The sequence below is a fragment of the Tripterygium wilfordii genome, chromosome 19 (genome assembly GCF_013401445.1).
Source record: "Tripterygium wilfordii isolate XIE 37 chromosome 19, ASM1340144v1, whole genome shotgun sequence".
Classification (NCBI taxonomy): domain Eukaryota; kingdom Viridiplantae; phylum Streptophyta; class Magnoliopsida; order Celastrales; family Celastraceae; genus Tripterygium; species Tripterygium wilfordii.
The window spans coordinates 14,053,678-14,065,872 of record NC_052250.1 but is presented as its reverse complement, the minus strand read 5'-3'; the positions used below and the strand labels follow the sequence as shown (position 1 = coordinate 14,065,872).

The 12,195-nt window shown below is 39.4% G+C and overlaps 2 protein-coding genes across 5 annotated transcripts; one reads left to right on the top strand and one right to left on the bottom strand.

Annotated features, from left to right (window-relative positions):
- The first annotated feature begins 1,308 nt into the window (after positions 1–1,308).
- On the top strand, positions 1,309–8,390 carry LOC119985206 (ABC transporter C family member 10). 4 transcript variants are annotated; one of them, XM_038829425.1, is made up of 13 exons: positions 1,309–1,573; positions 1,707–1,818; positions 2,013–4,141; positions 4,315–4,635; positions 4,713–4,799; positions 5,095–5,682; positions 5,853–6,017; positions 6,112–6,406; positions 6,569–6,783; positions 6,859–7,164; positions 7,279–7,342; positions 7,442–7,681; positions 7,817–8,390. In XM_038829425.1, exons 3-13 carry the CDS (start codon positions 2,078–2,080, stop codon positions 7,927–7,929), a joined length of 4,458 nt encoding a protein of 1,485 aa, XP_038685353.1. In that variant the 5' UTR covers positions 1,309–1,573; positions 1,707–1,818; positions 2,013–2,077; the 3' UTR covers positions 7,930–8,390. The 4 variants fall into 4 exon arrangements, with proteins under 4 accessions (XP_038685353.1, XP_038685355.1, XP_038685354.1 ...); XM_038829427.1 differs by having other exon boundaries at positions 1,310–1,573; positions 2,078–4,141; XM_038829426.1 differs by having other exon boundaries at positions 1,310–1,573; positions 2,071–4,141.
- Positions 8,391–8,869: 479 nt separating this feature from the next.
- On the bottom strand, positions 8,870–12,052 carry LOC119985601. Its single transcript, XM_038829890.1, has 4 exons — positions 11,955–12,052; positions 11,651–11,834; positions 10,782–11,098; positions 8,870–9,284 (listed from the first exon to the last, which is right to left on the bottom strand). Exons 1-4 carry the CDS (start codon positions 12,050–12,052, stop codon positions 9,179–9,181), a joined length of 705 nt encoding a protein of 234 aa, XP_038685818.1. The 3' UTR covers positions 8,870–9,178.
- Between the last annotated feature and the right edge of the window lie 143 nt (positions 12,053–12,195).

Here is a 12,195-nt window from a genome sequence, read left to right as displayed (position 1 = left end):
AGTCACAACAATGATGAAGAGTGGAGGCTAGGACCAGCATATCACATTTTCGAATAATTCTAATGACTTCCAATAATCATTACATTATTGCACCATTCAATTGCTCTGGGTCTATTTAACCACTATTTAAGGAATATTATATTTGAACTTTAAAAATAATGCATGATAAGACTGAACAAAGTCTATTGCAATCGAATAAAAAAGATTATGGATTATGGAATAAAAGTATATATTGATTCCCATTTCCCAATGTGTATGCATTGACCATGTGGGACTTTTATTCTCATCGTATATGATTTCGACGTATATGTGTATGCATCAATGCATGCATTCATATTATTGATTACATGTAGCCATGCACGCACGTACGATATTATCATCAACGTTAAAGAATGAGCTCTCTTTTATAAAGTTGATAACGGGCAAAATCGGACCGGTTATCTATTGATAGGTTATCCGAATATTCGATTCTGTCGATGTACTAGTGGTCGAGTGAGAGATCTAGATGTAGTTCTCCTTCTGTCCATGTGTAGGAAAAAAGGTGAGCTTTAGGGATCCCGACTCCAAGATGTAATTCAGGAGACGCCTTGATACTAAAGTCAATTCACTAAGAAATAACGTTTCACAGATTGTTCGATGTTTGAAACACTACTCTTTAATAAGAATGTGGGAGAGATTTACCTGGGTTGAGATCACTTTTTAGATGAACAAAGAATAACTTATTAATTATCCTTAATCGCGAGAGAGATATCTAGAGGTGAATCCCCTCTTGATTTTCCTCACTAGTGGTAATAGTCCACTCTTTATGTTTTGGTCCAACTTACTCTGTCGTCAGGTCGAATATTTTTATACCTGTACACTTGACAGCCTGAGTTTAAGTTTATATACAATGTTTAAAACTAAGCTTGTTTAATGTTGGATTTAAAAAAAAAATAAAAAATGAAGGGAATCATATTTCAAAAGCAAATAAAGTACGATATCCTCTACAGACAGTTTAATGTATTATTAAAGGTTTTTTATTATTATAGGGGACCTCGTGTTTTTCATGTATTATTAGAGTTGTTAGATGTTGCATTCTAATTTCCTTATATACGAATTCCTCCACTAATCGCCAAGATTAACGTGAATACTTTTCTTTTCATCTTTTTTTTGAGATTACGTGTGTGAATCGTGGGACGCTTGGATACGAGGCTGTGATGATCAGTTTCAGATCCACGTATCTCTTTCAGAGACAACAGAGACGACAAAAAGAACATGTCCTCTCTCCCATGGCAGACACGCCGCGTGCGTGAGCCATGACGACATCACACATTCAGACACTTTTTCCCTTTCTCTCACCCCCAACCCAACAATTATATGATTTCACGCAGAGAGAAAGAAACCAGAGAAAACTCCAAACCCGGAAGTACTCTGCTCGTTCATGAATGTAGAAAATATCAAAATACTTATTTTCTTTTTTTGTTGAATTCCCAGAAAAATAAATATTAAAAGAAACCAAAATTCGCATTTTTCATTAACGTGTTTACGAAGCGCAGGTGGCGGCGAAAATTTGGGTGTCGTGCTGCCACTCTTGGTTAGTTCTTTATTTTCTTTCATTTTCTCCCGCTTTCTTTTATTGTTGCTAATTTTCCTGTCAAATGCACACACTGAAACCGAGAATAATTGTTGTTTGGCAACGAGTGATGGTTTCGGTTTGATTATCTCAGCATTTAGAAGTCGACGGTGGGTGATGTCATTGTCGGTTTCTTTCTGTAGAAGCATTTGCAGCAGACCATTGTAATATTTACTCAGAGAGAGAGCCGTACGGTTGCAACTGAGGTATGTGAATTTCCTTCAAGATTACTGAAATTTCAAGCTTTTTAAATGACTTAGCAATGGCTTTTGCTTTTGGTGTCCTGCTTTTTAGGCTTTGCCATTTGTTTATGACTGAACAATTTATTTTTTATTTGCTTCATGATTGGTTTTCTTTGTCTTGTATAAAGGACTTGATAGAAATTCTATTTTCCTACTAGAAAGAAAAGGTTTGATTGAGGATTTTTCTTCTCATATAGACATATTTTGTTCTTGGAGGGCAAAGATGGCCGAGGATCTGTGGACCATGTTTTGTGGGGGTTCTGATTGTTCTAAGAGTGGTGGCGATTCTTGCAGTTACAATAATGTGCTTTCTAGTGGATGGCCCTCTTCGTGTATCAATCACCTGTTGATCATTTCCTCCAATGTTCTGCTGTTACTGATTCTCTTACTGAGCATGATTCGAAATTCGTTGTCCAAAGCAACTCAAAGCCCAGCTCGATTTCGAGGCTTTTCGACATTGCAAGTCTTTTCTGCAATTGTCAATGGTTGCATTGGATTAGTATACTTGGGTTCAGGCATTTGGATTCTAGAAGAGAAATTGAGCAAAACCCACACAGCTTTACCTCTCCATTGGTGGTTTCTCGTCTTGCTTCAGGGACTCACGTGGTTGTTAATGGGTTTATACTTGAGCATTAGAGGCCAACATCTTCCGAGATCATCATTGCGTCTATTGTCCATACTTGTCTTCTTGTTTTCAGCAGTTGTCTGTGCTTTCGCTCTATTTGAAGCCATTTCACAAAAAGGATTATCGATTAAGATAGCTTTAGATGTTCTGTCATTTCCGGGTGCAATTTTGTTACTGTTGTGTGCTTTTAAGGGATACAAGTATGAAGAAAGGGATGGAAGAATAACTGATGGCGACCTTTATACACCTTTGAATGGCAAGGCCAATGGCTCCGTTAAAACTGATTTTACTGGCCAAGTTACTGCATTTGCCAAAGCTGGATTCTTCAACAAACTTTCATTTTGGTGGTTGAATCCATTGATGAAAAAGGGGAGAGTGAAGACAATTGAGGATGAAGATATACCCAAACTGCGCCAAGCCGATTGTGCAGAAAGCTGTTACCTGGTGTTCTTGGAGCAATTGAACAAGAAAAAACAAGCAGAACCATCATCTCAACCATCAATCTTGATGACAATAGTTCTATGCAACTTGAGAGAGATTTTACTATCCGGGTTCTTTGCTTTACTGAAGATAATTACCCTTTCAGCCGGCCCTTTGCTTCTTAATGCATTCATTTTGGTTGCTGAGGGAAAAGCAAGTTTCAAGTATGAAGGGTATGTATTGGCCATAGCACTTTTCTTTGCAAAGAGCTTAGAATCTTTGTCACAAAGGCAATGGTACTTCCGAAGCAGAATTGTTGGTTTGAAAGTGAGATCTCTGCTTACTGCCGTTATCTATAAGAAGCAACTGAGGTTATCTAATGCTGGTAGGTTGACACACTCAGCTGGTGAGATAATGAACTATGTTACAGTTGATGCTTACAGAATTGGAGAGTTCCCCTTCTGGTTTCACCAAACATGGACAACAAGCCTACAGCTATGCATAGCTCTAGCAATTCTCTTCCGTGCCGTGGGGCTAGCTACGATTGCAGCTTTCGTGGTTATAGTTCTAACAGTTCTCTGTAACGCTCCACTTGCAAAATTACAGCATAAGTTTCAGTCTAAGCTCATGGTGGCACAGGATGAGAGATTGAAGGCTTGTTCCGAGGCTCTTGTGAACATGAAAGTCTTGAAATTATATGCTTGGGAAACCCACTTCAAGAGTGTCATAGAAAACCTAAGAAACGTGGAGTACAAATGGTTATCAGCAGTACAATTGAGAAAAGCATATAATACCTTTCTCTTTTGGTCGTCACCTGTTTTGGTCTCTACTGCTACCTTCGGGGCATGCTATTTCCTTAAAATTCCTCTGCATGCAAATAATGTTTTCACTTTTGTGGCAACTTTGCGCCTCGTTCAAGATCCAGTCAGATCTATTCCTGATGTGATCGGGGTGGTTATTCAAGCAAAGGTTGCATTTACTCGCATTTTAAAGTTTCTTGAGGCGCCAGAGCTGCAGGGTGCAAACATTCGTAAAAAGCACAGTGCAGAGGGTATGAAACATGCCATATATGTTAAGTCGGCCAATTTTTCATGGGAAGATAATTCATCAAAACCCACACTCAGAAATATAAATTTAGAGGTTAGACCAGGTGAAAAAGTGGCTGTATGTGGAGAAGTTGGCTCAGGGAAATCAAGCCTTCTGGCTGCAATACTAGGAGAAGTTTCAAATGTCCAGGGGATTGTAAGTTCTCTTTTCCTTTGTTATATGTTAATTAGAAAACTTATATATTAATCAGTTAGGGACTTAGGGTGGTGGGATTGTTGCCACTCCAGCTATCGGAGCTTCCCTTGCATCACGTTAATAATACTTAATTTTTTTGTATAGTAGTTTTGATTCAATTTTCAAATCTACAGATTGATGTTTATGGGAAGACGGCCTATGTTTCTCAAATGGCTTGGATCCAGACAGGAACGATTCGGGAAAACATTTTGTTTGGGTCTCCCATGGATCCACAGCGCTACAGAGAAACACTTGAGAGGTGTTCATTGGTAAAGGACCTTGAATTGCTTCCATTTGGCGATCTTACTGAAATAGGTGAAAGAGGTGTTAATCTGAGTGGTGGACAAAAGCAGCGTATTCAGCTTGCTCGTGCTCTCTATTGGGATGCAGATATATATATCTTGGATGATCCATTTAGTGCTGTGGATGCAGAGACTGCTACAAGCTTGTTTAATGTAACAACATTTTTCCTAACACCATTTGATGCTTCTACTGTTACTCGCATTACTTACAGCTAACTTAAATCATGCAGGAGTATGTTATGGGAGCACTTTCAAGGAAGACAGTCTTGCTTGTGACCCATCAAGTTGATTTCCTGCCTGCATTCGATAATATTTTGGTCAGTATTTTCGGTTTAGGAACCTCCTCAACCATATTTTGGTTTAAGCCTTCAACTGTCCAGTTCTGTCATGATCCTATTTCTTTTTATGATGTGAACTTTTTCATGATTATTTTCTGGTCGGAAGTTTGATTGCATCTTAGCATTGGCAACTAAATTTTATCATGGTCTGGGATTAGTATTGAATGCATCTTTATCAATAGTTTTATCTCTTTCTTTATGCATTTTCTTGTTGTTTAATAATTTTATGTAGATATGTTTCCTCTGCAAGAATTTGAAGTGATTTTATTGACAGTTGATGTCAGATGGGGAAATCCTAAGGGCGGGTTCTTATAATCAGTTACTGGCCTTGAGCCAAGAATTTGTGGACCTTGTCAATGCACATAAGGAGACTGCTGGATCTGAAAGGCTTGCAGATGTTTCCTCTCCCCCGAGACATGGTACATCAACTAAAGAGATTATAAAGACTTATGTAGAGACACCGTTTAAGGTGTCTAAAGGAGATCAGTTGATCAAACAAGAAGAAAGAGAAGTAGGAGACACGGGTTTCAAGCCTTACATTCAGTATTTGAATCAGAACAAAGGATACTTATTCTTTTCCATGGCTGGTCTTGGCCACCTCATCTTTGTGATTGGGCAGATATCACAGAACTCTTGGATGGCTGCTAATGTCGAAAATCCTAATGTCAGCACATTAAAATTGATAGTGGTCTACTTGGTGATTGGGTTCAGCTCTACGCTATTTTTGCTGTGTAGATCTCTCTCCACGGTTGTTTTGGGTCTTCAGTCATCAAAATCTCTGTTTTCACAGCTATTAAATTCCCTTTTCCGTGCTCCTATGTCTTTCTATGACTCCACACCTCTGGGAAGGATACTTAGTAGGGTAAGTATCTTTGATATATTGTTTATCTATGTAATGGATGAAGCAAAAATACAACTCCCGTGCACGAGACTCCCGCAGTAGGTGGGGTTGGGACAAGCAGTATGTAGACAGACCTCACATAAGAGACGAAGCAAAACGATATATTATATCTTCGTGTTTTTTTCTCACAGGTCTCAGTGGATCTGAGTATTGTAGATCTTGATGTTCCATTCAGCTTTATCTTTGCTGTTGGGGCTACCACAAATGCTTATGCTAATCTTGGAGTACTGGCTGTTGTGACATGGCAAGTCCTGTTTGTATCCATACCAATGGTTTATCTCGCAATTCGCTTACAGGTAATAATAACTAACAGGGATTTTCATATTATACTGCTCATCAAGAACATATCATGTTTTTAATTGTGCGAATGAATTGCATTTTTTAATGCAGAGATATTACTTTGCGACTGCAAAAGAGTTGATGCGGATCAATGGCACAACCAAGTCTTTGGTAGCAAATCATTTGGCTGAATCTGTAGCCGGAGGCATGACCATAAGGGCTTTCGAGGAGGAAGATAGATTCTTTTCAAAGAATCTTGACCTTATTGACGTAAATGGCAGTCCATTCTTTCACAGCTTTGCAGCTAATGAATGGTTGATCCAGCGGTTAGAAATATTCAGTGCAATTGTTCTTGCCTCTGCAGCGTTATGCATGGTTTTGCTCCCTCCCGGGACTTTCAGCTCAGGTGAATATCTATCACACTTCTTGGATCAGCCACTCGTGTTATCTTCCTGCAACTAACCGTATTCACATGTTTTTCATTCTCAAATGGTTTTCAAAGGATGGTTTCAAATTCCTAACTTCATATTTGAGTTTAACTATAACAATTTTACTTGTGTTGTTGCAGGATTTATCGGAATGGCACTTTCTTATGGTCTTTCACTCAACATGTCTCTGGTTTTCTCGATTCAAAACCAGTGCACTTTAGCTAACTACATCATCTCCGTCGAAAGGCTCAACCAATACATGCATATACATAGTGAAGCCCCTGAAGTGATAGAAGGAAGCCGTCCACCTCCTAATTGGCCTGCAGTAGGCAAAGTGGATATCAGTGATCTGCAGGTAAGTTCTATTATTATGTTTTACTGGTTTGCAATTCAGACGACACTTGTGTACTGAGAATTTTCCGCAAAACAGATCAGATACAGGCCTGATGCACCATTAGTACTTCGTGGGATCAGTTGCACGTTTGAGGGAGGGCACAAGATTGGAATAGTTGGACGAACTGGCAGCGGGAAGACTACCCTTATTGGTGCTTTATTTCGTCTGGTAGAGCCTGCAGGAGGAAAGATTGTTGTCGATGGTATTGACATCTCCACCATTGGCCTTCATGATCTGAGGTCACGTTTTGGAATAATTCCGCAGGATCCAACTCTTTTCAATGGAACAGTGAGATACAATTTAGATCCCTTATCTCAACATACTGATCTGGAGATATGGGAGGTAACTTATCGAACCTTCTTCGCATGTGGTGGATTTTACCATAACCTTTGTCTACTTTTAGCTAAACTGTTTGTGGTTCTAACTACTGATTTTTTTCCCCGTCCATTTCGGAAGGTCCTTGGAAAGTGTCAGCTTCGAGAGGCCGTTCAGGAGAAGCAAGAAGGTCTGGACTCATTAGGTGAGTATTTGACAGTCAATATATAACAGTGCATCCTTTGTTTCTTTCTTTAATCCTTGCATTTGGCAATCAGTAACAACAAACCGTTTTGTTCTTCAGTTGTGGAAGACGGGTCCAACTGGAGCATGGGGCAGCGACAATTATTCTGTTTGGGGCGTGCGCTGTTGAGGAGAAGTAGGATATTGGTCCTTGATGAAGCAACTGCATCAATAGACAATGCAACGGATTTGATTCTGCAGAAAACCATTCGAAAAGAATTTGCAGATTGTACTGTAATCACTGTGGCTCATAGGATACCAACTGTGATGGATTGCACTATGGTACTTGCCATTAGTGATGGTGAGTCTTCACTGCTAAAATTCTTAACTAAACTATTGATCTTCATTGAAAACTCTCACCGGCTTCTGTTTGGCGAAGTTAAGGCTGCTTAGAAGCATGACTAGAAAAAATCTAATGTCTTGTGCTTCTTTCCAGGAAAACTAGTAGAGTACGACGAGCCAATGAAGTTAATGAATAAGGAAGGTTCACTATTCGGGCAGCTTGTCAAGGAATACTGGTCTCATTTGCACTCTGCAGATTTACATTAAGTCTATAAATGATCTTTTTTCTCGATGGCGATTTCATTTCTCTTGGCAGTTTGAGATGTACAGTTTGTAGAAATACTATGACTAAGAGGAAAAGGTAGAGATGCATAAGGCTCCTACTCCATTGCAAGTTTACAACACGCTCATGAAGATCGAAAACTACGAGCATTGCTTGTCTACAATGCGGAGATGATCCAGCTAGGAGAAATCCTCAATGGCGTGGGTTCGCTAGGATAAAAAAAAATCCCCTCACCTATATTAGGCATTGTTTGGGAAGGGAAGGGAAAGGAGGCTACCCTGACTCGGGAAATCATGCTTCAGTGGGCTTTGAATCAGCAGCTGCCATTACGTTAGGAAGTTGTATTGGTACTTCAGTGCTTATTTCCAAATCTTTATCTGTATGATGAAACTATGATTATGAGCAGCCACTAGTTAATTGATGCAATTTGTTTTGCATTAAGATGTATTGGTGGGTGGTGAGCTTGATAAAACTAAAAAAACATAGCTCCAACTTGGTTTTTCAATAATACTGTTTAGAAGTAGTTGTATCCTAACAACATGGCAATAGCCTTAACAGGTGTTCTCTCCAAACTTATGACGTAAAGAATCTTGTCCGAGGTCGAAAGTTCGATTTTAAGCTAACGTCATTATTTTCAAGTGGTTTGCCCAAGGGTTAAGGTTCAACTAACTTGTTCGGGGGGCGAGTTTATGCCAAAGGATATGTCTACCGAGTCGTTCTTGGTTACCAAAAAAAGGTACCTGTTAAAAAAGTGGCTGTAACCTTAGATTATAATTCACTTACCCGATGGGCCTACCAAGAGCTTGTAAGTGTTATTAAAGCATGAAAATCATTAAATATTTCTGGGTTTTGATATGAAAAGCCAAATGAAAATAAGTTAAAACTCATTCTTCAAATTGTTCACAACCCAAAAACAGAGGGATGGCATTTGCTGATGCTAAATCTGGAGCATTATGTTTCCTAGTAACTTCCATCACCAAGTTGAAGAAATCCAGCTGAGTGAGGAAGTATGAGGGGAAAAAAAAAGGGTATACCCCAGAAGAATTGCAATAATAAGTAAGAAATATGGATGTGTTATTACCCTAAAATACTAGTGTTTCTTCTCAAGCTTTTCAAAGGCAGAAACTCACTGACACATCCAAATACAAAATAAATTGAAACTATTCAACGTCGACTAAGTTTAGTTCATCCAGATGATATACCAGAGAAGCAAGAGTCTTCGAGTTTTCGTCCTTATGGCCCTCCAAGAATGGCATTTTCAATATCTTCTCTACTTAATGCGTAACTGAATCTCCTTTCCAAGTCCTTCTCAAGATTTCCTGGTCCACTTTTCAAATACCTGTTCACAATATATAAAGTATTCAGTATCACAAATGTAAGAGTATTAAAAGATATCATAAAAACAGAATATTGAGTAACATAATCTCATTAATTTTATCCTCTCAATCTACCTGCACATCAATGATTCCACAAATCCATGAGTGATAGAGGTTTCTTTTGGGTGGAACTTGATATCTACTATGTACTTTGGTTCCAAACTACAACATATTCAGGGTATTAATTTCTTTACCAAGAAGAAAAATTCATTCTCAAGGCACTTCTATCTCTCTTTATTTTTCTTTTTCTTTTCTTGAATAGTAGCCAGCAGTCACTGTTTCAACTTTCAACATGTAAAGGACAAGCGCTCCAGAGTAATTTTTATCTATTGCCTGGTGCCTGGCAACGTTCAGGTCGGAGAAAAATTCAAAAGAAGCTTGTCATCGAAAAGAAGCAGAAGTTCTTATGTCGTTAGTCTCAAGAAATCATCCTTGAAAGACACAGGACAAAATATGACATGGATATCTGGACTTGTGTTCCGGAGGTAGGGAGTAATACCAAATTGAAAATGATTTCAACAACTAAATGGTAAACTTGAAGATAGAATGAGGCACTGACAGAGGGTATGAATGGGAATTCCTACTCTTGACTGAAGTTACAATCACAAACGGCCAGGATATTCAGTCCAGGAGCAACCAGCAGCCCAGGTCACCCATCATTTGGCCTCTCCAATGTACCTGGAAATGTTCATTCACAATGAGAGGCCAGCATCCCATTACCTTAAGTCCAGTGACCAACTCCATAAAAATCATTGGACAACTTCTCACATAAGGGTTCATTTATCCACAATTGCAGCAGCTACAACATCACACATCTTATATTCATGGTTAATTGTACCCTCTCTACACCAACAACTCACAGATCTCAATCTTAGTATCACCATTAGACACCCCCCCCCCCCCCCACACGCAAATGAACAAGTTTAACAAGCTGGAACCTATCATCATGGAGAACAATGGCATAATGACATGAATAAAGAGTCTTCTACTCCCTCCCACCAGGGTTCAAATCCCAGCAGAGGCATGAGCCCAAGCACGAATGTTTCGTGTGCTTGCCCGGTTTGCGTGGTTTATAGGCTATTGCGTAGACCCCATGGTTTACCTAGTGTGCACTCAAAAGGTAGTGGCTGCAGCTTCCATCGCATAACAAAAATTCTTTAGGAATGCCTTCTTAACTGAAATGGCAGTCCAAACTCCAAACAATGAAATGATGCCATAACGGTATATCTTTCCAGCAATTATGCCAAATGCATAATTGGCGTAGTTTCACATCAACCAACACAAAGAAACTGCGATTCTATGGCCTTCAACGCATATTTGCAGCAGTTCTGATGCCATCAGTTACATTCACCTCCATAAGAAGGGTAGGTAATCAATTCAAGAATTTTGATGATTTGAACTTAATTACAAAATATGCAGATGCCAAAACACTATGAAAATAGCAAGAACAGAAACTTTACCTTATACACAGATCGGTGACATCAAGAGAAAGCTGGGCGTGCCAGTTTGGCTTCTCAACGAACCAAACGGCACGGTCATCTTTGCTCTCGTAAAACCCCAATTCCCTAAGCCATGCCGCGATGCAAGGCAAGCTATGAGAGTATAAAGGCTTCTTCTTTTCAGGAAGTCTCGCTAGCCACTCATCCTCGACCTTCTCCTCTGCCTCTGAGAACCTCGAGCAGAACACTAAGCTCTGTGTTGTGGGTTGTCTTATTGACTGAGAGAGGAAGAGAGGGCAGGGACATGAAAGGAATTTAGGGGAAAAAGGAGGGTTTAACTAGGAAAACCAGGGGAATCTTGGAGAAAATGGTAACACATCTGTGAAGCAAAATTTAGAAGCAAGAACAGACGCCATTTTTTGAGGTTCAATTTCTGATTGATTGCCTTCGATTCTTTTCAATCATTTGGGCATGAATTTCTAGTAAAAATGAGAAGTTGAGTTTAGATTTGAGAGTTGAGAGGGAGAGAGTACTGCTGCTCTGTGCACAGTTGAAGGGGGTTTTAAATGAGCAGAGAGATATGGAGCTCATCATCGTCATCCTACAATTAGAGCGGAAACGTAATTTTTGATGACTGAAATATCTTATCAGGTTTAACTTAGTAAGTCATTTTACAAACATTTCAATTTGAGTATCCAAATTTTTAAATTGTTTCAAACAAGTCACATGGACAATTTCAAACTATTTCGGACAGTTAAATTAACTATGTGACATTAAAAATACTAATAAAAAATACGTGTCATTAAAAATTAAAAAAAATGTGTATCAAAACTCACTTTTTCTCTCTTCATCTCTCACCTTTCTTCATGTCCTTCATCTTCCTCTCAAACCTTGATACCCATGAGATCTTGCCATTTGATCTTGCTAACCAACTTCTTATAGTTGCTCACAAACCGATCAAGCTCCCAAAGAGTCTCTACAACTGAAGCCCCAACTAGTGTTTTTCCTCCGTGCCCATTTCCCACTTGTTTGAGTCCTTTGCCTTTGGCTGCTTCACCTACTTCACAGGTGGAGCTGGCATTGGAGATGGAGTCCTCACAGACATCTATGCATCAATTCCTAGTCATCGGAGTTTCCATCGGATCAATCCACCGGAGTTATCGTCGAACTAAAGCGATTGAGGTATCAAATTACAGATTTGAAAGGGGAAATACTTGGCTTCTTTTGAGAGGAGCTCCTCTGAATCGAGGAATGTCGAACCCAGGAACCTCACAAGCCTGCAACACCGTCATACCTTTAGGGATTTTAACAGGGTCTCCATCAACGAACACTTCAATGGCATCATTCGAATCTCTCTGGAGGATATACTCTTGTCAAGGAGAAAAAAAATATGGTCTGTGAGCTTGAACTGCTGCTTGTGAAGAAGAGGATGAAT

Excerpts from the sequence above, each read along its gene's own strand:
- LOC119985206 (XM_038829425.1), top strand. The coding sequence starts at position 2,078 with ATGGCCGAGGATCTGTGGACCATGTTTTGTGGGGGTTCTGATTGTTCT. Across the intron at positions 5,683-5,852 it reads TGGGAAGGATACTTAGTAGG|GTCTCAGTGGATCTGAGTAT; the intron begins GTAAGTATCTTT and ends TTTTTCTCACAG. Across the intron at positions 7,343-7,441 it reads AGAAGGTCTGGACTCATTAG|TTGTGGAAGACGGGTCCAAC; the intron begins GTGAGTATTTGA and ends TTTGTTCTTCAG.
- LOC119985601 (XM_038829890.1), bottom strand. The coding sequence starts at position 12,052 with ATGACGGTGTTGCAGGCTTGTGAGGTTCCTGGGTTCGACATTCCTCGA. Across the intron at positions 11,099-11,650 it reads AAGATCTCATGGGTATCAAG|TTAAACCCTCCTTTTTCCCC; the intron begins GTTTGAGAGGAA and ends TGGTTTTCCTAG. Across the intron at positions 9,285-10,781 it reads GTCACCGATCTGTGTATAAG|GTATTTGAAAAGTGGACCAG; the intron begins GTAAAGTTTCTG and ends TATTGTGAACAG.